Raw genomic sequence first — 23,248 nt, 5'->3', positions numbered from 1 at the left:
CCGCATTGTTACCCTCTTCTGTTCTTGAGGTTATTTGTATCTATTGCATCTGTATCAAGGAAATAACTATGTGTATTCGTTATTGGGTGCTGTGTAACAAATTACTCCACCAGCAGCTTAAAACAACATCTATTCTCTAACGGTTTCTGTAGGTTAGCAATTTGGTTGATGCTGAGCTGGGTCGTTTTGGTTCAGGGTGTCTTCTGAGCTTGTAGTCAGCTGTCAGAGATGCCACCATCTCAAGGTTTGGCTGGGACTGAAGGATGTACTTCCAAACCTGTTCACATGGTTGTTGACAGGCCTCAGTAATTCACAGGCTGATGCACTTAAGGATGTCAGTCCCTCTCAGCTGTTTGACAGAGGCCTCCGTTCAGGTCCTTGTTATGTGAGCTTCTCCACACGGTGGTCCAGGGCAAATTGTAAGAGGAAGAGTGGAGGGAGAGAGAGAAAGATTGAAACTGCAGTCTTTTTATAACTTGATTTTGGTAGATACGTCCCATCATTTCTGCTGTATTATGTTCACTAGGGGTGAGTCGCTAAGTCCTGCCTACACTCATGTGTAAGGGAATTAAGCTCCACCTCTTGAAAAGGAAGAGTATAAGGAATGTGTATACACACCACGCCATCTAAAGGTGTGCCAATGCCTATCTCTGCTCAACACCTGTGCTCGGTAAGGTCACATCCTTAATTTGACATCAGCCACGGTGGGAATATCTACACTGCGGAAGTCAGCAAACATTCTAAATCAGGTCTCCTCACCCCACCCCTGGAGAGCTGAGTGGAAAACGTTTACCAGCACACCACTGGATGGATATAGAGCTATGTGCTCATGGAACTTATGTGGGGTAGATGAATTTTAGACAGGGCTTTGGAAGAGAGAATAAAAGGCTTGGAATAGAGGAAGAGATAGTTTCCAGATTTGAAAGGAGTAGAAATGATGCAGGAAATGGAGGCTTGGGGAGCTTAAATATGCCCATACCGATGTCTGAAAGTGATGTGAAAAAAAGATCTCTCTTTTTTACACATGCACAATTTTAAAGTTTATTTATTTTGAGACAGAGAGTGAGAGCGAGAGAGAAAGAGAGAGAGAGAGAGGGAGAGAGAGAGCACAGAGATAGCATGAGTGGGAGAGAGGCAGAGAGAAAGGGAGAGAAAGAATCTCAAGCAGGCTCCACACTGTCAGTGCAGAGCCCAATGGGGGCTTGAAATCACAAACTGTGAGATCATGACCTGACCTGAAATCAAGAGTTGGAAGCTTAACCTACTGAGCCAGCCAGGTACCCCACAAATGCCCAATTTGAAATGTAGGTTGCATACTAGATTTAACTGTAGGTATACAAAGTCAAACACATTAGAGACTTAGCATGCAGGATTTTCTATCTGGCAATAAGGATGTATGTGTATATATATAATATATATATATATGTGTGTGTGTGTGTGTGTGTGTGTGTGTGTGTGTGTGTATGTGTATACACACATATATATATATGGCTTTTATATAATTGGCTATGAAACCACAAACAAGTAGTATGTGCTCCAATGAAGATGACCTATACCTAAAATAGTCCAGAAATTCAAGGACCAAGTTTTAATTCCTTTAGACTGGTTCCTTGGTGTATGTAGTATGCCCCCAAATAACGAAGGAGCTCTATCATCTATTTTTTTTTTCTAAAAAAACTCTTCCAGAATCATAACATTTTAGATCTGAAAAAGACCTTAGGAAACATGTAGGACAGGGGCACCTGGATGGCTCAGTTGGTTAAGTGTCTGGCTCTTGATTCCAGCTCAGGTCGTGATCTCACTGTTGGTGAGTTCAAGTCCCGCATTGGGCTCTGTGCTGAGAGTGTGGAGCCTGCTTGAGATTCTTGCTCTCCCTCTCTCTCCCTGCCCCATTCCCACTCATGCTCTCTCTCTCAAAATAAACACTAAAAAAGAAAAGAAAAGAAAGAAAGAAATAAAGAAAAGAAAACATTTAGGACAGTATTTCTCAAGTGAGATGGTCAATCAAATATCAAAATCGAAAATACTTGGTGTTCTTGTCAATACTTGGAACACATGTCAGACCTGCACTGATGGGGTTCGTGAAGCTGCATATTTTACAGACTCTCTAGATGATTCGCTTGTCCTCAAATGAATAATCCAATCAGAGCCTTTTGTTTTCCATACAAGGGAAACAAACTTCTAAGGTGCAAAATTTCCTCCTTAAGTGAGACCACGTAACCATTAACATTCCACTCACTTAAAAACAAGTAAAAGCAACCCATAAAAATGAGATTTGGGAAAAAATAGAAAACACGCCCTTTGTTTACGGAGACAGCTAAAGGGCGACACAGGACTTCAAAGAATATTATGTTGTGCATGTGTATAGTTACTAGTTGATATGCCCCACCTAGCCACAAATTAGTGTGGTTACCTTAAATTGCTAACATGAAAATCTTAACTTCCCACTTCTGAAGGTATTGGTTTTAGCCTCTCCGTTTTCTTTTTCTAGGTTTCCAAGGTTGCTCTTTTGGGCATGATTTTAGAAATGTAATTATAACTCTGGTTTTAAACTTCTGGACTATGTAATCAAGCACAGACTGGTCCTGGTGGAAAATATACAGTTCTTAGCTCTGTGTACATTGACAAGGAACATGACTGGATTCAAATCTAATGAGTGGCATATGTCTTCACAGTGGCCGCTTCCCCCCGCCCCTAAAAAGAAATCCAAAAAAGAAGACCCATGCTGCCGTAGGAAATGTAGACAGAGGGGTGTGGAACCAGTTTCTCCAGAAACATTTTTCTGTTTTTCTTTTTTAAGTATATTTATTTATTTTGGGTGGGGGGGGGTAGGGGCAGAAAGAGAATCCTAAGCAGCGTCTGCCCTGTTAGCATGGAACCTGAGGTGGGGCTCTATCCCACGAACTGTGAGATCCCGAGTTGAGCTGAAATGAAAGGTCCAATGCTTAACTGACTGAGCCATCCAAGCACCCCAAAACAATTTTTTTTTATCCAGTAAAATCATTTAAATGTCTGGGTCCTTTTCCAGGAGAAAGTTTTTATTCAGTGTGATACATTGTTGGGCAGGTAGAAAAAGAGTAAGTTAAGGGAAAAAAAAAGTGTCTAACATGAAAAATGACCCACACGTGTCCAGTTTTTCTGCTTGCTTAGAGTACTCGATGGATTATTTAATTAGATGTATACAGTTCTTACATCCAAATGGCAACCTCTTCAGAATCACATCTATGTCAGAGTTGCTCCAGGAACATAAATCTTGTCCAAAGGGTGGGCATTTAAAGCTCTAAATGATTACAGATTTTTTACAATAACTTTAGGAGGGTTCCGGAGACATTATTTCTCAGGATCAGAGTTTTCTTTCTATAACAGAATTTCATCTTTTCATTTTTAAATGTTTTCTTGGAAAAGATTCTCCAGCCCCAGTCAAGCATTCAGATGACAGCAGTCCCACCCAGCATCCTGGTTACAATCTAGTAAGAAACTCTGAGCCAGAACTACCCAAATAAACTGCTCCTGAAAGATTTAATCTTAATGCCAAACTACATCCATTGTCCCCAGCGTTACACTTTGTTTTCCAGAGGGGCGTTACAGATGGATGTTGGCACAGGAACTGCCAAATGACAGCCTCTGTTTGTTTTTTCCTGAAAGAATCCAGAAATGTGCGTTTAACGCAAGTGAAGACAGTATGTGCAAGATGATAGAATGCATTTTTATTCTCTTAAGCCTCTAAATCAAAGTGCACAATGTTCTGTTCTCCAGCAAGACCTTGCAATAAATGAAAATCCAACTCTTGGGTTTGTGTTTGGACTATCAATACAGTCATTAGAGATCCATCAGAGGGACAAGGTAACTGGCTGCCAATACTTCTTTTCCTTCCTTCCTTCCTTTCCTTCCTTCCTTCCTTCTTTTTCTTTCTTTCTTTCTTTCTTTCTTTCTTTCTTTCTTTCTTTCTTTCTTTCTCTTTCTTTCTTTCTTTTTCTGGAATATTCTCTAATTATCGGTGCATCAAGATGGAAACCCTGGTCTTAGAACAGATGTTACTTTAAAAGCCTCCACCAGCAACCCAAGGGTACTTTTCCGGTGCCGTGGGTCTCTCAATGACATCAACGTTCGCAGACCCAGCCCTGAGCTGTCACTTCACCTGCGTCGTCCCCTGCGCCATTCCGCGTTTGACGTGGTTCCGAGCCAAGCCCGCCCGCAGCCCTCCCCGACCACTACCGAATCCCGCTCGCGGGCGCCGGCCCCCTCCTCGCAGTGGTTTCTCCTGCTGCTCCCCTGGGCTCGGCGGCCGGTAGTGCGGCCCGGAGCCGCCGCTTCGCCCTTCCCCTGTGGGTGGCCCCAGCGCGCAGCGCGCACTCGGTGGCCCCGGGAAGGTGAGGCGGGCGGAGGCTGCTGCGGAACTTGGCGCCCCCAGCAGCGCCGGCCGGCAGAGTCGCCGAGCGCAGACAAAAGAGGCCGCGGGCGCAGCGAGGCACGGGAGGCGGCGGCGGCGCGGGGCGATGGCCGCGAGAGGAGGCCGGGCGCTGCTGGCGCTGTGCGGGGCACTGGCCGCCTGCGGGTGGCTGCTGGGCGCCCAAGCCCAGGAGCCCGGGGCGCCCGCGGCGGGCATGAGGCGGCGCCGGCGGCTGCAGCAGGAGGACGGCATCTCCTTCGAGTACCACCGTTACCCCGAGCTGCGCGAGGCGCTGGTGTCGGTGTGGCTGCAGTGCACCGCCATCAGCAGGATCTACACGGTGGGGCGCAGCTTCGAGGGCCGGGAGCTCCTGGTCATCGAGCTGTCCGACAACCCCGGTGTCCATGAGCCTGGTAAGGGCGCTGCACCCTGCCGTCTCTGGGGGGCGTCTCGGAGGGCCGCAGAGGGGTGGACTGGTGGCGGTGGGGCAAGGTGGGGCCCGGGTGCCCTATGGGAAAGGGCGGCTGGGGTGGAAGGTGAAGAGTGCAGGGAGGGATGGCGATGGAGATGAACCTGACCTAGAGCGTTGCGGGTCGCCGGGTCCCCCGTCTCTGCGGTCCTTCCTGCCCCCCCCCCGCCCCCCGCCTCGAGCCCACCCCAGCCCTTAGCTCGCCCTTTGGTGAACATGGGCTAGAGAGGCTGGCGGGGTGGAGGTGGGATCGCGGAGCAGGCGAATCTGCGCGCGAGCAAAACGCGGTGTTCACTTGGCCGAATCAACGACCCGGGAGAATAATTGAGAGTCCCCAGCGAGGACATCAGTCCTCCTTGCAGACGAGAGTAGAGAGACGAGGTGCAAAAGTCAGGGACTTAGAGGAAACGAGGAAGAGCCGTTTATCATTCGTTTCCTCATTTGCAGAGGACCAGCTTACTGGGTCCTGCGGGCTCTGCATACCCATCCCTACCTGTGTGTGTGTATGTGTGTGTGTGTGTTAGGTATGCGCGCCGCTGGCGTGCTCCCGGGGTGTTAAAGATAGCGGCAACACGGGGGGGGGGGGGTGGGAGTGGTGGGCAGACACGCAGGTCTTCCTTCCCAGGGTGCGAAAGTGGCCTCTTGACAGACGTTTCCGTTTTGAAACCGCAGAAGGCCTAAGGAAAAAAAGGAATACCCCATTTCCCCTGCTTTAGCCAGTTGACACGAATAGTTTGTGACCAGGTTTTTATTTCAGCTGATGTTCCCATAAGGAACATTCCCATAAGGCGTTCTTAAGCACCTTCTTTCTAAATATGTTAAGCACGTTTTATTTACATTAAATATGATTCATTTAGTATCAATAAAGGGATTTAAAAAATGTTCTTGGGGCCCTTTTCAATATGCTTCTGCTCTTTGGAAATGATGTAACTCTTAGAGTGATATAAGGCCTGTCTTCTGATACTAAAGATACTGTTAAAATAATCTGGCCTACTAATATCATCATGGGATGCTTGTTTGTTTGTTTTTTTATGACAAAGAAACCTAGAAAATAGGCTAAAAATTCTCAGTGTAGGGCCAGGATAGTTTTATAATGATATTTAAGAATCAAATTGAAAAAAGATGAAAGTAAGTGACTAATAGGGACACTTGGATCTTCAAATGCAGAGTGTATGGGTTGATCCATAGTAAATCTTCAAACAGGAAACATTTCTTACCTTCAGCTAATAGAAGAGGAAAGGTTTGAATAAATTTTCTGTCAAAACCCTAAAATGAAATCCTAGAAAACATTTTATGTAGTAAGGTCTAGTAGGACTCAGCGTGTAGACTTAGAAAGTTTGAAGATTAGTTTCTTACTTACTATTATCTGAAAATAAAGGAAAATTTAAAATGCAATGACTCCTTTTCGGTTATTTCCAATAACCAAAGTCCAGGTACCTCAAATAACCAAAATCTCCAATAACCAAAGCCATGATATCCCAGGCACAGATAAAGCTAATCTAAATATTTGTGTCTCCTGTTGCCTGCTTAATAAGAACCTTTTGTTATTCTGCTTTTAGAGACTGTTCCTCAGAATTTGTTACATTGTTTCTTCAAGATTATATGAAAGCTAATGTTAACGTTTTTGTTGTCTTGTTTCAAGTTTAGAAATAAAATTCTTAAAAAAAATTTTTTTTAATGTTTATTTATTTTTGAGAATAAGAGAGAGAGCACAAGTTGGGGAGGGGCAGAGAGAGGGAGACACAGAATCTGAAGCAGGCTCCAGGCTCTGAGCTGTCAGCACAGAACCCGATGCGGGGCTGGAGCCCACGGACTGTGAGACTTGAGCCGAAGTCAGATGCTTAACCGACTGAGCCACATAGGCGCCCCTAGAAATAATATTCTAAAGTGATATTACTCTTAGAATGCAATGTGCTTTTGAAGATGAAAACAGTAATTTTTTTACTTTAATACCTGGAACGTATAGACTTTCAAGATTTGCCAATTTTTCTTTTAGATTGCAAACTCTATAAGCGGAAGGGAGGGGGTTGGTGGATGAGGGGGACTATGCCTCCAACACCTAGCCTGAATCTGGCACACAACAGGCACTCAATATGTATTACGGAAAAAATGAACTCAGTCATTAGTTGAATAACACAGTGTTTTAAAATAAAATGTTTTATTCCTCATAAAGACAACAACAAAAAAACAAGCAAACCCATTTTATAAAAGTGAACTCAAATGTTTTACATTATGTGCTTTATAGTTCCTTGTTAAATGAAGGGAACTTTAAGTTCATGGTATTACTTTTTTTTTTTTTTTTAAATTTAAAAAAAAATTTTTTTTTCAACAGAGAGAGACAGACAGAGAGGGACAGAGAGAGACAGAGCATGAACGGGGGAGGGGCAGAGAGAGAGGGAGACACAGAATCGGAAACAGGCTCCAGGCTCCGAGCCATCAGCCCAGAGCCCCACGCGGGGCTCGAACTCACGGACCGCGAGATCGTGACCTGGCTGAAGTCGGACGCTTAACCGACTGCGCCACCCAGGCGCCCCTCATGGTATTACTTAATAACAAAATACAAATGTCTATCCATTGTATTTTCATTTGTTTTTATTTTATTATGATTTTTAGTTAGGCTCCACACCTGATGTGGGGCTCGAACTCACCACCCCAAGATCAAGAATCTAATGCTCCACTGATTGAGCCAGCCAGGTGCCCCATCCATTGTATTTTTAAAGGTAGAAATGACCTATTATGACCCAACACTAAAAATACCACAGGGCTAATTTCTCCCTCTACCACTTATAAGAGGAAATAAGTAGGTTAGAAATTTTCAGTGAACTAGTGTTAAAAAACAAAATTTAACAGTAAATTTTAAAGATCTTATCGGCTTTATTCACCGATTCATGAATGGGGTAGCATCCAATCTAGCAGATAGAAAGGAGCTCCAAGGAGTTGTGCAAAATGAGCACATTTTATGCAAAATAAGCAGTAGGGAGTGGGAAGAAAGAAGTTAGGCAAAAAAGCAGATTGATTATTGTAAGGTTACTTTCCTTTAGGGGATGGTAGGGATCTATCAGGCAGAATCCTTAACTAGTGCTGATCACTAGTTTTGATTGACTAGTGGTTCCTGATTGGCCAGTTTAAGATTTTATTTCTGGAACAGATAAAACTGTAATTAAGTTAAGTCTTGGTTTGGTGATGTGGGGCTTAGCATAAATGACTCCACTTTGGGCCTGTTGTCTTATTTCTAAAACTAGTAAACAGAGAGGTCTGATTAATACATAAGTTTGATACGGGGCACCTGGGTGGCTCAGTTGGTTAAGCGTCCGACTCTTGGTTTCAGCTCAGGTCATGATTTCACGGTTCGTGATATCGAGACCCACGTCAGGCTCTGTGCTGTCAAGCTTGGGGCCTTCTTGGGGTTCTCTCTCTCCCTCTCTCTGCCCCTCCCCTGCTCCTGCTCTCGTGCTTGCAGTCTCTCTCTCTCTCTCTCAAAATAAATAAATAAACTGAAGTTTGACAGTACTTGTATGAATAACTTCTTAGGAAGTTGGAGAATATCCACCTTTCTCAAATGGTTTTCAAATTCTTTTTAGAGTAAAATATTTTAAGAAATGAAAAAGAAATATGCACACTTATTCTGAGGTAGAAATGGATGCATTCAATGCTTTTTTGTTGTTGGTTTTTGTTTTTGTTTTTGTTTTTTTTGAGCACCCCACACTCTAAGTGGGCCAAGTTCTTTTTTTTTTTTTTTAATTTAATTAATTTTTTTTTTTTTACATTTTCATCCAAGTTAGTGTATAGTGCAACAGTGATTTTGGGAGTAGATTCCTTAATGCCCCTTACCGATTTAGCCCATCCCCCCTCCCGCAACCCCTCCAGTAGCCCTGTTTGTTCTCCATATTTAAGAGTCTCTTATGTTTTGTCCGCCTCCCTGTTTTTAAATTGTTTTTGCTTCCCTTCCCTTATGTTCATCTGTTTTGTATCTTAAAGTCCTCGTATGAGTGAAGTCATATGATATTTGTCTTTCTCTGACTGACTAATTTTGCTTAGCATAATATCTTTTAGTTCCATCCACGTAGTTGCAAATGGCAAGATTTCATTCTTTTTGATTGCTAAGTGGGCCAAGTTCTATGGGCTCTGAAGTGATACCCAAGCTACTCCCTGTGCTCTGGAGAATTGAGAATTAGGAACTGGAAGAACAGTGTGGGAGGACTGGGTAAAGGAGATTGGGAACATTAAATTACTGAAGACTGGATGACAAGAGGGCAAGAAATGTGCAGTTGATGTATGTTTTAACAGAGTCCTGTGCATCTAAGGTCAATGTCTTAACTATTTTCACCTTGTAAGTATCCTTTTTGTTTGTTTGAAATAATATTTCTTTCCTTTTTTTTTAACTTTTTAATGTTTATTTTTGAGAGAGAGAGGGAGAGAGACAGAGCATGAGTGGGGGAGGGGCAGAGTGAGAGGGAGACACAGAATCCAAAGAAAGCTCCAGGCTCTGAGCTGTCAGCACGGAGCCTGCTGCAGGCTCGAACTCACAAACTGCAAGATCATGACCTGAGCTGAGTCGGATGCTTAACTGACTGAGCCGCCCAGGCACCCCTGAAATAATATTTCTGATTAAGCTAGTAGGAGATGATATTGGGGTTAACAAATTCATTTACTTGATTAGGACTTTGATCAACTTGCCAATATTCATTTTACCTTCCAGTAAGAGAGAAGTGTCACGTTTGTTAGTTTCCTAACCAAAATTGTAGTGAATGAACTTTAAACTTAAAAAAAATGAACTTTAGAAAAATGTAGCAAATGACTAAGGATTTAGTTATTATAATAGAAGAGCTCTCCCAAAACAAAACAACATCTACAGTACACATAAAACTTTCCCTGTGGTAGAACTGGCAAGTAAGAGGTTTACTTGGTTAGATTAGCAGGTTATGGATGGAAGGTGTTGGTTGACATCATCAACTGTCTTTCTGAGCAGAAAGAAGTGACCATCATACTTGCTTGGTACTAGGCTGTGGGCTGAGCTCTAACTTCTCTACTGAAAATGATTCATTCTCTCAGATATTCTGCATTTGAATTCATCAAAAGGGAAAGAAAGTTCCATTTTGAATTGATCAGCAAGGAATATCCGTATTTATTCTGTCGTGGCCCCGGAGGAATCAACTTGATTCTTGACTGGTTGAATGTTGGGTCTTAGTTATTATTTTGTATCACTTGGAGACCCACAAAACTGTATTGGAGGAAGGTTGTGGGTATCAGCCATCCTCAGTTAGAAGAACCACAAGTAGTCCTGGAACCAGTTTCATCTCCTCACACTTTGTGAGTCTGGACCCCAGATGCAGGACTAGAATGAGGGCTGGGTTAAGAGTGAGTGCGTCCTCCAACTGGGCTCTTGGCTGATCCTAGATTCTTAGATGTGTTCCCTTCCATACGATACCTTCCAGGACTTGTCATGTTCCTTATTTTTCTTCCTGTTTGCTTATATCTTATACTTTTAAAATATTTCTACACCTAGGGACTCATGTGCTCAAACCCAAACATATTCTCTCCTAAGCATGCATATCCATCATCGCAATACTCATAAAAGAAACCTATAGTATTAATTTATGTCTATGCAATGAATCTTTATTCACAGACCACTCCTCCCAGAGTTGAACTGGAGTTTAGATTGGTGCATTTGAAGAAATAAACTAATTTGAAGAAGACGTGAATTCTTTTACATGTAGTTTAAGATGGCTCTTGGGAAGTAAATCTGATTTATAGCTAAAATGCTATCTTAGAAACATTCTTTGGAGCATAGATTTTTCTCTCTCAAAGGCTGGAATGATTATTTTGGACGTATTCCTTCCAAAATCTGTTAAAATTGAAAGTGTACGAATGCCAGTATTCATTTGCCAAATATTGTGATGGAACATTTAATGTTGGCAAAATTTCTGTCCAAATTAAAAACAAAGTGGGGATTTTGATTATTTCGTATGGCCTTTTTCATACCAAGTTAGTATGTTATGTATTCATGGGAAGTGATTACAACTGAATAACACCTTATAGTTAGTGAACATAGAGGTTAGATTCTGGAGAAGGATCTAGATGTGTACCACATATGGTCAAGAGTTATTTTTAGACCTGAGTCATTGCAGCTCTTGCCAGAAATTGTGTATTTGATTGACGTGTGATTGGCTTATGGAAGTGAGGAAATGGGACTGGCCCCTAACATTATATCCTGTGCTCAGTACCAGTTTTTTATGGAAACTGATTTGAGAGATGGCAAAGGAATCACCTCCCAGCATCCCTTATTGGCATACCCTAGGGGTGAAATCCCCACATTTGCAGTTACTTCCTTTGGGAATGATATTTGTGACAAATACAAAAATAGCCCCCATAAAGGGTTACACATAACCTAGCTTTCCCCCAAGTATATTCAATGGAACATTTGGTCAGCTTGGCTTGAGAAATACTAGGCAAACAAAAATAAATAGGCTTGTATATTGCAAGCCTTATCAGAGCCCTTAAATAAGCTAGCCTATATTTCAAATCTCCAAGCTAGATGTATACTATACAGTATTTTCCAATATTTTTTCCCCAAGGGCTCTCCTCCCCCAACCCTCCCTTTTTTTTTTTCCAAGGAACTCATCTTGGAACTAGTATTGCACAGAAGCATTAGTACATTATCATTCATTAACATATTATGCAGGATTAGTTTGGCAATTCTGTAGCTGAGAGACTCATACAAGGAGTTCCTCAGGGATGGAGAGCATATGTTTTCCTTTTTTATTTTTGCCCATAAACATCTAGCATAGTGATTTGTGTAAAGTCTTTAGATATGCTTATTGAATTGAGAAATACGGTTCTGAGGCAATCATAGGACAGATAATTTTGATAGGAAAGGTTAAACTAACAAATGCGTTCCAATTCCTTTACTGGGAAGTAGCGTTATGCCTTTTTTAAAAATTTTTTTTTAATGTTTATTTATTTTTGAGAGAGAGAGAGAGAGACAGAGTGTGAGTGGGCGAGGTGTAGAGCGAGAGGGAAACACAGAATATGAAGCAGGTTCCAGGCTCGGAGCTGTCAGCACAGAGCCTGATGTGAGGCTCGAACTCATGAGCTGTGAGATCTGAGCTGAAGTCGGACGCCCAACCGACTGAGCCACCCGGGCGCCTCAGTAGCTTTGTGCTTTCAATTTCTGTTTACCTGTTTTTCTTATCTCTAAAACAGGAATACTTAAAAACTCAGACCTCGTAGGGTTGCTGTGAGGCCGAAGCAGTAGAATACATAGCAAATAATTTAGTGAGGTCGCTTGCCTCTAGTTATTGAGAAGACGGGCTAATTTGTTAAAAATCTTCACTTTCAGTCAGTCTAGAAAATGTGCTCCATTGGCTCTGCTCATTTGGAGAAGGCCTTCTTGGCCGTGTTTCCACGTGACACCTGACGGATGCTTACCTGTTCTGATGGTACCGCACAAGGCCAGCTGACAGCCCAGGGGGACTTTTCCCTGCTTGTCACTGTTTCTTGTTCACAAACGTTTGCCTTTTATCGATTTTTCAAATATGAGGCTTTTCTGCTTTTCTTCAGTTTAACATCTTCTTTTGCTTCATTCAGTAAGAACAGTGAAAGTGTTCATCGTTATTTGCGAATGTCTTTATGCTTGTTCCTTCAGGTAGCTAAATAAATCCAGGGCAATCCCAGGATTTACTTTGGCAGACTAACTTGTTTTTCCAAAAAGTTTATAATGAAACTGTTCAGGTCCTGAATACTTTATTCTTTTACAGACTCAGTGTGAGTGAAAGCTCTTTGAAACCTCCTTTCTCACCCCTCCCTCATTTTGTTACTCTCAGTGGGGTCCATTCTTTGTTTTCCATAGTTCTTTGAATAGCTGTACCATAAAGGTTTATAGTACACACATTGATGTCAGGAGGGTGTTGTTCAAATTTTGTCTCTTCCTATTTTTTTTTTTTTTCTTTTCCATCTCTTCTTAGTTTTAATTAGTTGCTCTTGGGTGAATTACTTAACTTCTCTTTAAGTCTGAAATTCATCACCTATGAGATGACAATAATCTGATGTTTAAATGAAATAGTAAGTATAAATTCCTCAGTCTATTATTACCTCTATTATGGTATTTTCCAATGTTGGTCTGTGTTCTCCTAGTGGACTGTGAGCTTTTTGTGGGCAGGGATTGTATTTATCCTGAATGTTTACTACTGTGTGTAAGACATAGTGGCCACTCAGAGAATGGTTGTGGAATAAATAAAATTTCTCAAACAGACAAAAAATGGTGCATCACAAAACGAAGCTGTATTGAAGGTCAGTGTTGATTTCATGCATGCTAGCATACCAGAAGTGTGACAACAAGAAGGGGTAGAACTGGGATTTTTCTTATATATACACTGATGCTTTATTGTGATGCATCCAGTTTTGCTTAATGGAGAATCCACCACCTGTATGTTTCAGTAATGGCTTGCTGTGTTTGTTGTCTGCTATAACTAGACTCCTCCCCTTGAGACATTGTAGAAAAATTAGGTGGCTTCTTAAGCATGAAATAAAAGTTCTAGAGATAATCAGTAAAAATTTACTTAGTAAAATTTTTGACCTTTAAAAAATCTGCATGAGCCTTTGGTGTTGTGTACTCTTTAAAAAAAAAAAAAAGTAAGTTTATTTATTTTGAGAGAGAGAGAGAGAGAGAGAGAGTGCACAAGCGGGGTAGGGACAGAGAGAGAGAGAGGAGAGAGAGAGAATCCCAAGCAGTCTCTGCACTGTCAGTGGGGCTTGAACTCAGAACTGTGAAATCATGACCTGAGCTGAAACCAAGAGTTGGATGTTTAACTGAGGCACTCAGGCTTCCCTAAAACTGTATGCTCTTTTGAACATAGAAAGCACACTACCCAGGTTTTAATCATCCCTTCCTTCATGAGATGGCACTCAAATCATGCCTTTGAAAATGCCATAGAAAAGGAGGTTTATCTGAAAGCCAGCTGTTGGGTCCAATGAGCTCAAATTTGAAATACATTTAAATTTGCTCTTTCCTTCCCTTGTTAATTACTGTAATTGCTGCCAGTCCATTCCTCTGCGAATGTTTCTCTTTCTTTCAAAGTTCAGGCTATGGTGTTTTGTAGGCAATCCAGCAGCCAGCTCTTTCTAATAAAATGTGGCTTCAGAAGAGATCCTGTCTGTATTACCAGAGCCTTTTATTATTTTCAAATGATCGCCTACATCTTTAACTGTCCTCAAATGGTGATCCTTAATGGATAAGGTGGCTCATGTAGAGAATTACAGAGTTGATTCTTAAAGAAGAAATGAATGAATTATAATAAAACTCAGAAATAATTTTCTACTGCCAATAAATACCTTGTGTTCTTTTTATATAGAAATCTGTTTACTCTAAAGTCACTGCTGAGCATCATAGTTCTATAATAATAATAATAATAATAAAACAATAATAATACCTCTCATTTTTAAGACATTTGCTTTCAAAGACAGATTATTTAAAAAATGGATACAGATCGCTCATTTCAAAAATGAGACTAAGTATCTTTAACTTAAATCCTGGTTCCTAAAAAAATCCCTTGTTGTGGTTTTGTGTGTTGGGTAATTGGGAAAAACAACAATGATCTCACATATTTGCATTTGCAGGCAACGACTCACATGTTCACATCCCAGAGTGATGCTGTCTGATTGGACCTACCCCATTTCTCTTATTACATGGCTTAAATTATTCAACACCAGAAAATTTTCTCTTTACCACATAGCTGCTATTCACTGCCATTGTGTAATTATTTTCTCCCAAGGAATATTTTGTTTCTAGAGCTCATTTCAACAACTTGCACAAATCATGAGCTTCACCATGAGTTCAGAGTAGGAAAACCTCGATATAAATATTGGGCTGTCACCTCCCTGACCAATATTCTGAAACTCCCCCCCCCTCCTTTTTTTTCTTTTTCTAGTCAAGGGATAGTTTTAAAAATGGCCTGTTCTCATAACCATTATAAAAAATTGCTATGTAACATCTCAAGGTAAAGGCATCTTTCCAAGATGAAAAGAAAATGTAGGCTTTTGTCAGTGTAGCTAATACCATTCATTTAATTTAGAGAACTTTTACTGAATCCCCATTGAATCCCCACAATAAAATGCTATTTTATTTTCTCTGCTAGTCACCCCTTCAGGCAATGCCTTTGCATATCATGAAATGAGTTATTTAGTTTCTTGACTTGCATTTACTCTTTAACACACATTGAGCTTAATTTACATGCTGTGTCACTAGTGGTCACATTACTTTATTCTGTAAAATGTGTGCTGCATATAAATATAAGGGTCAAAGGGTTCCCTATTCTATTCTTGCTGGATCACTCGTAAAAACAGTATCTGGAGGGGAAACTACGGAAATGTTAGACGTTTGCAAAACAAAATGTCTTCTGTCCTTTTTGTGTTTTGAAGGTGCAGTGTTGGACATCTGTTTTAAAGCACAGTCTTATTGAAATAGTTTAATTTGTCTCAAATTGTGACATTGTTCAGCACAGATCTTTATTTTATTTTATTTTATTTTTTTTTTGAAGTTTACTAGAGCAAACCAGTCTCATTCATTGTGGAAACTCAGTGAATCTTAAGCCAGATTCTTCCCATAATCAGCTTTATGGGAATTAAGTTAAGGGACTTTTGGGAACCTGTATTAACTCTACACAGTCAACAGGACCTCTAGAGTGCTCGCACAAAGAGAAACCCAATTGTTAAATGTATTTTCTCAAGAGTCAGATTCAGTCTTTGGAAGATGCTAAAGCAATACAAAATATAGATAGATAATTCTCATGTGAATATTTTATGGATGTGAATGATACTACATAGACAAATAGACTAAAATACTATATAGACATACAGGCTTTGTCTAGATGATGGCAAGATAATCATGAATGGAGAAATAATTTTAAATTATTTGAAATTTCAAATTGGTTTAAGTATTTATATTCAGAGATTCCACTTGCATCTCTAAAATAGCCTTCATTTTCCTTGTTTTCACTCCTCCTCATAGCTACCATCAGGAATGAAAGACGTTTATCTTTTATCTAAGTGGCTTATTAAGAAAAAAGTCTTGGGGCGCCTGGGTGGCTCAGTCGGTTGGGCGGCCGACTTCGGCTCAGGTCATGATCTCGCGGTCCGTGAGTTCGAGCCCCGCGTCGGGCTCTGTGATGACAGCTCGGAGCCTGGAGCCTGTTTCAGATTCTGTGTCTCCCTCTCTCTGACCCTCCCCCGTTCGTGCTCTGTCTCTCTCTGTCTCAAAAATAAATAAACGTTAAAAAAAAAAAATTAAAAAAAAAAAAGAAAAAAGTCTTGGGGCACCTGGCTGGCTCAGTCGGTAGAGCTTGCAACTCTTGATCTCGGGGTTGTGGGTTTGAGCCCCACGTTGGGTGTAGAGATTACTTAAAATTGAAATCATAGGGGTGCCTGGGTGGCTCAGTCGGTTGAGTGTCCAACTTCGGCTCAGGTCATGATCTCACAGTTCCTGAGTCCCACGTCAGGTTCTGTGCTAACAGTGCGGAGCCTGCTTGGGAATCTCTGCCTCTCCCACTCTCCCTCTGCCTCTTCCCAATTGTGCGCTCTCTGTCAAAATAAATAAATAAACTGGAAAAAAAATTTTAAAAAGTCTTCTCAGAAGCTTTTTTCTTTCAGGAAGGTTTTTTGAGTTATTGTTGCTTTCTCTAAATCTGGTCAGATATTCCACCAGGGTTTTAGATATTTGGTCAGAGTTGCCTTTATTTTCATGAGGATTCCAGCTAGATACCCTCTGAGGTAGGTTTGGAGAACCTAATGGGTTAATGTGGGCCCACATTGTGTTCCCATGCCACCTTTGGCTATTCCTTTCTTCTGTGGCTATTAGAATAGAGTCGTCATCGGAATAACAACGATTGGGAGGCTTTTGTCTGTTTCCTTGGGGTTATAAACACTCAGGGATGTGTACCAGCTCTTTTACTGCCCAGCCTTTATTCAGCAGCTCTCCCTCTCTTTGTAAACAGCCTCCAGTTTGGTCCTACATGAACTGATTTTCCATACCCGTCACAGGTGAGGAATTGGAGAGTATTTATCTTTATGGGAACTTAAAGATGCAGAAAGAGTCTGCCTATTGTTGAAAAAAAAAAAAAAAAAACAAAACATTTGAAAGATTTCCTTGTGTGTTTTTTTTTAGGATCTTGTCACAAGTAATCTTAATTAATCCCCTGTAAAAATGCACATAACTTGCTGTTCTTTATGCATTAGAAAAGACTTCATAACCATATTAAGAATAGTTACACTATAAAAAAGACAGGTAACTTGAGGAGGTTATTTTTTAAGACCCTGAAATCAAGAGTCAGATGCTCCACCGATGGAGCCTGCCAGGCACCCTTCAAGGGGGTTATTTCTAAGATGTGGCATGGGGCCGGGCGCCATGAGTGGCTCAGTCGGTTAAGTGTCTGCCTTCACCTCACGTCGATCTCACAGTTTGTGGGTTCGAGCCCCCCATCGGGCTCTGTACTGACAGCTCGGAACCAGGAGCCTGCTTCGGATTCTGTCTTCCTCTCTGTCTGCCCCTCCCCTGCTCACACTCTGTCTCTCTCTCTCTTTCAAAAATAAACATTAAAAAAAAATTAAAAAAAAAAAAGAATTGTTATAGGGCTGTAGAAAGAACAGTCTGAGTCCTCAGGCACATTTGGGTTAAGTCTATACTGCCTTTGTTTATCAAACAGGGACAGCCTATTATCAGCTACACAAAAAAGCCGAATTTCTTGGCTTCCATGTCCGGAGCATTGTCATTTCATTTATCGCAAAAATCAGAGTTGCAAAATGAAGTTTCAAAAATATGGTTGTATATTCAGGTACAAGTTAATAATGTAAATCATTGGTTGTGCTGGAGTTTTCTTTTTCTCCAGAGGACTAGGCCTTCTTGCTAATTTCTTAATTGATTTGACAAATATACTATATACTATATTTAGCATGCAATTGAATACTCTTTCAATATTTGTAAGAGTAGTGTGGCATTGTCAAACAGAGTGATAATGGAAAGAAAGAAAATAGCTTTGAAACAAGATGGAAATTTCTTGGGGCATCTGGGTGGCTCAGTCAGTTAAGTGTCCGACTCAAGCTCAGGTCATCATCTCACTGTTGGTGGGTTTGAGCCCCTCGTCTGGCTCTGTGCTAACAGCTCGGAGCCTGGAGCCTGCTTCGGATTCTGTGTGTCCCTCTCTCTGCCCCTCCCCTGCTCGTGCTCTCTCTCTCTCTCTCAAAAATAAATAAACATTTAAAAAAATAAAAAAATATTGAAAAGAAAGAAGCAAGATGGAAATTACTAAATTATTTTAAGAGCCAAGGAAGTACGAAGTCAAATTAGTGGTATAATCCCCTGGGAGGGAATTGCCAACTCCAATTTGTCTTGAAAATCAGATGAAGAGAGGGCATAAACCTAGGGAGGTGGGAAGGTCACCATTGCTCTCTTAAGTTTTGCAGTTCATGAAGTAGAAATTGAGCTCAACGTGGCAGTCAAGGTGGTGACAAAAATTGCCCCCAATAGCTGTCAGCTTCATTTGACCAGAACTTCAGCCAACTGAGGTGGTAACCCCTGACACTGCCCACATTCCTTTGGGAAGGTAACCCCAAAACTGTGTGGCTCGACGTAGCTGTTTGCTTTTGAGTAAGACTCTTAAACCCTAAAGAGATTTAGAAATAATTTATATATTATTGGGATTTCAAGGACTTTTACAACTTAAAATGTTTAATACAACTTGGTAGATTCCATTGTCGAAAGATTAATCTTGTAATTCCAATAGGAAAGTGTGTTAATTATGATTTTTAAGATGAAACTTTAACGAGTTTGTAAACTGTATTAGAACATTAAGAGAACTTAAGAATCACCATGTATGGAGTAGGGTGTGGGAGAAATGGGTGAGCTGTTTTTGTTTTGTTTTGTTTAAATAAAATTAAAAGAAAGAATGATCATGTACATTTAATATTAAATTTACCATATTATTTAAGAAGGAATGTTTGTCAATTAGTCAAACAAAGTACTTAAAAAGGAAATTGAACGTGTTAAATTTAGTTTTACAGTTTGAAATATTTAAGATAATTTAATTCAGTGAGCAGATTTCCCTTGAAGGTAAGATTATAGAATCTGCTAGATTTGTAAATACATCCGTATGATTTATCAACTGAACTTAAATGCTTATGGAATAACTAGGATTTTGAGTTTATAATTTGTAACTCTAATAAGTTCAATCTTGAATTTTAAAAAACAAATTAATTTCTAAATTGTTTCTGTTTGCATAAATCACTCTTTCGGGTGTCAAAAAGCTTGCATTTAGCATTACTTTCTGTATGCAGTGGCTCAGAACTCAGTAGGGAGATTAAAGTAGGGAGACATCCCCCTCTGAAAGAATTTTTGCTTCCCAATTCAGGAGCTATAGGAGATTTTGGAAACGTTGTACATTTGCAAAATATCTGATAAGATGTTTCCTTCTGTCTGCTAATGCATGGGAAGGATCCTATAAGCTTTCCTTACATCACCTTTCTCCAGGTTAGAACAACATCTGGGCCTGTGTGTTGCTTAGAAGGTCTCCCCAATATACTTACCTGGTGTTTGGTTGATTCCAGTGTTTCACTGTCCACTGTAGTGTCTGGGATTAAGAGGTTCATGTTTTCATACAAGTGAGTGATGCACAATTTTACTGTACCTCTCAAATCCATTCCAGCAACTGATTTTTCTCTCCTCTGGTCACTGTGGACTGAACTGGAGAACCTTCATTAAAAAAGTGCAGTAATTTTACTCACGTGTCTAAATTGGTGGTGTATGTTGGGAATGACTCTAAGCCTTGCACTTGCAGTGAAAACCATGAACTATGTGTCAGTTGTTTTTAATATTTCTGAGACCTTTGTTCCATTATTTTTAGACTTCTGGGTATGCTTTTTATAGTTGATTCAGATTGCTGGATAGATGGGAGTTGGGGTACTTGATACTGTTCTAAGAAACATTTCTCCTTCTCTTTTGACTGTATTTCAGTTTGCAAGACAGTATCTTAAAAAAATTACATGTAGGGGCGCCTGCGTGGCTCAGTCGGTTAAGCGTCTGACTTCAGCTCGGGTCATGATCTCACGGTTTGTGGGTTCGAGCCCCGCGTCGGGCTCTGGACTGACAGCTCGGAGCCTGGAGCCCACTTCGGATCCTGTGTCTCCCTCTCTCTCTGCCCCTCCCCTGCTCATGCTCTGTCTCTCTCTCTCTGTGTCAAAAATAAGTAAAAATTAAAAATAATAAAAAAAAATTACATGTAACTTTCAGGAACATTAAGTATTTCTTCCTGAATAGTTTTATCATTGCTGCCATTGTTATTTTAATATCGAAGGTGAACCATTGATGGCTATAATTCAGTGAACTCTGTGTACAGGGAGAGGGAATGAATGAGAATGTGTTTCTTAAATGAATGTACAGAAGGGTGAGACGGGCTGGTATTTCCCCCCAAATTCATAGAATAAAGTTAATGTATTTATGGAGTCTGTAAAGACAGTAGTATAAGCAAAGCATTTATACCTCTGCCAACATTTCCAAGAGGACAAGAAGGCTCTCATTTGTAGACCATACCACATTTTCCATGATGTTCTTAGTTCCCAGACCAAGGTAATAAGAACACTGTATTATCAAAAAAGGCCCTACTTACAACTTGCAGGTATAAATCACCCTAAATGCATAACTAAAAACATTCATTCACTAGGCATTTAGAAATGCCGGAGAGAAGTGCTTTTAAAACCCAGTTCACATTTGGAAATCCAACTCTGGGTAGTAGAGGTCAGTAAATGATGTGCATCTTTTATTACTGTATATTATTATATTTGTATCTCTAATGAACCTATTTAACAATAATAACAAGGTACTTATGACCGACATTCTGCAAATTGAAGAGATACTTACAAAAGGGAGCAACAAACGACAGTTTACCAAGTACTTATTATGAAAGTATTGACTCAGATTCTGTAAGGGGTTGATAGAGGAATCATGAAGGGAGGGCTTTCAGAAGGAAGGGGGACTTGAACAGGTCTTAAAGTGAATCAAATCTGGAAAGTGGAGGAGAGGAATTCATTCTATGCCAGTATAAGATCATTGTTGTATCTTTTTCTTCACTGTCCCTGTTAGTGGTGATATGTAAGTATTCAATAAATGTTGTGATAGATAATTACTTTTCACTAACATGTGAAATTTTTACCTCGTTAAAGAGAATACAGTGTTTAGAATGTTGTCCCTTGGGATAAATTTCCCTCCTCCGGAGGGTAAAACTATTCGGGATGGAGATTATGCTAACATTATATATTATAATGTTATATATATGTGTAATATGTAACATATTGTGTACATTATATATAACATTTTATAAATTAAGCATATAAATGATATGGTCATATCAGATATCATAATTATATTAAGCACATAATATATATTATATTGTAATAAGTAACAATTAATTACCAATATTTTTCCACCTCTACGTAGCTATTACTGGAAATTCGCTAAAAGTCTTGGAGTAAAAAGATGTCAAGTAATTTTGATTTTGTTGGACCAAGTTCCTGCAGTTAAATATAGCTCAATTATACTTGACTATACATTTCAAAAACTGTCCTTAACAACAAAATAAGAGCAACACCAAAAAATGATGTAGTTTGAGTTACTGAAGGAGAATTCAGCCCATAGCTCTTCTCCATGTGTTGGCAGCCATTCCAGAATGTTCATCCAGATGTATTTGTGTAACATTTGAATAATGATCATGTAGTTTGTCAGACGATTTTGGGAGAGAAATTCACTATGCAGAAATATTTAGTATTTAACTAATTTTTCAAATTATAGCTTTTTGATTAGGGTAAAATTATTTTAAATTGTTCCTAATGTTAAGCCCGGTCTTTATTAGTGCTACATAGAATTGTGAAATGGAATCATAGAATTTTTTTTTTTTTTCCTATCTGGAAGGAACACTCTCATTTTATAGATGAATAAATTGAACCCCAGAGACAGATTAAACAACCTGCCAAAGCTTATGTAGCCTAGGAGGCCTAGAACCCGTTTCCTGATAGACAGTTGGGCATTCTTTTTAGAGCATTTCCCATAGCGATGTGGATACAGAGAGGGGAATAAACATGACTGTTTCTTATGTGGCCGTTGAGGGTCATAAGCTATTTGCATGGACTGAAGTCTGTGCGGGAGTTTACAGGAATGTGACTTGTCCGTGTTTTCAATTCCTTGGATTAGATTTTCCTGCCTCTTGTGCTGTAATTGGGTATGGGTGTGCTGGAGGTGGATGGACAAGGCCAGGCCCGGGGAGGCCGGACAGTGTGTTAAGTGGCCGGATCAGGAAAGGATTGAAATGAATCACTTCAGCATACTCTAAGTGTATATAGAAAATGTTATTTATTTATTTCTTTTGGCTGTAGTAGCTACTCTCTAGGAAGAAATAAGCTTTTGTTGGAAGATTGCTCTGATGAACTCTTTTGAGGGCTGGACATTCAACCCTGAAGAATCCGCTAACTTGAATAATAAGGAGAGGAACATGTTCAGAGACGGTGTGGATGGTCAGAGAGGGAGAGAAAGACTTAACGGCTGATGGCTTACGAAACTTTGGGGAGGACAGAAATGCCGAATGCAGAAGTCAGCAGAATCTACTATCCTCTGTGATGCTTTGTGGAGTACATTACTTTGGGAGACAAGATGAGGTACTTTATCTTGCTTCAGGATAAACACTGACAAAACCAGAGGTTGTCCAAAGGACAGTTACACATACGCTACAATACATTTATGGGAATTTATTAACAAAGGTCAGATATGCACTATATCACAGCACTTCCTAGAAAACATACAGGCAATTTGGGGGGAATGTAATCCAGACATCTCCCATCTCACTGACCCTTTATAGTGATGTCTTAGATTCCTAAATTATGTATTCCAAATTGGAATCCTAGTCCCAGGAGAATGTAAACAGTGGGAGAAGACCATTGTGAGGGTGTTGTGGTTTGTAAGGCCAGCTCAAGGTTTGTGTGCCCCATGCAGAATGAATCATACATTGTGTTGTTGGAAGTCAGGGGTACAGAATAGAAATAAGTAATATTGGGTGAGGTTTCTTTTTCAAAAATAGTACTTGTGTTGTCCTGTTCCTATGTCTACATTAAATTTTAATGTAAATAAAGTTACTTGTGCTAAAGAAGAGTACATATTTACTGAGAATTTTTTCAAACCAACAATCAGGACACAGTTTCTTAAAGAACTTTATTTCTAAGGGCACCTGGGTGGCTCAATTGGTTAAGCATCCAACTTCAGCTCAGGTCATGATCTCACAGTCCGTGAGTTTGAGCCCCGCATCGGGCTCTGTGCTCACAGCTCAGAGCCTGGAGCCTGCTTCAGATTCTGTGTCTCCCTC

General features: G+C 40.3%; 1 protein-coding gene across 1 annotated transcript in view; it reads left to right on the top strand.

Annotated features, from left to right (window-relative positions):
* Nucleotides 1-4,284: 4,284 nt before the first annotated feature.
* The window catches only part of CPE (carboxypeptidase E), a 115,139-nt gene continuing 96,175 nt past the window's right edge, over nucleotides 4,285-23,248 (top strand). The window contains exon 1 of the mRNA XM_042983660.1: nucleotides 4,285-4,803. Coding sequence (XP_042839594.1) covers nucleotides 4,497-4,803 — 307 coding nt within the window. The 5' untranslated portion in view covers nucleotides 4,285-4,496. The remainder of the gene's footprint in view (nucleotides 4,804-23,248) is intronic.

This window comes from Panthera tigris, chromosome B1, assembly GCF_018350195.1.
Source record: "Panthera tigris isolate Pti1 chromosome B1, P.tigris_Pti1_mat1.1, whole genome shotgun sequence".
NCBI classification, from domain to species: domain Eukaryota; kingdom Metazoa; phylum Chordata; class Mammalia; order Carnivora; family Felidae; genus Panthera; species Panthera tigris.
The sequence above is the reverse complement of the archived record's forward strand: the minus strand, read 5'-3'. Positions and strand labels throughout refer to the sequence as shown.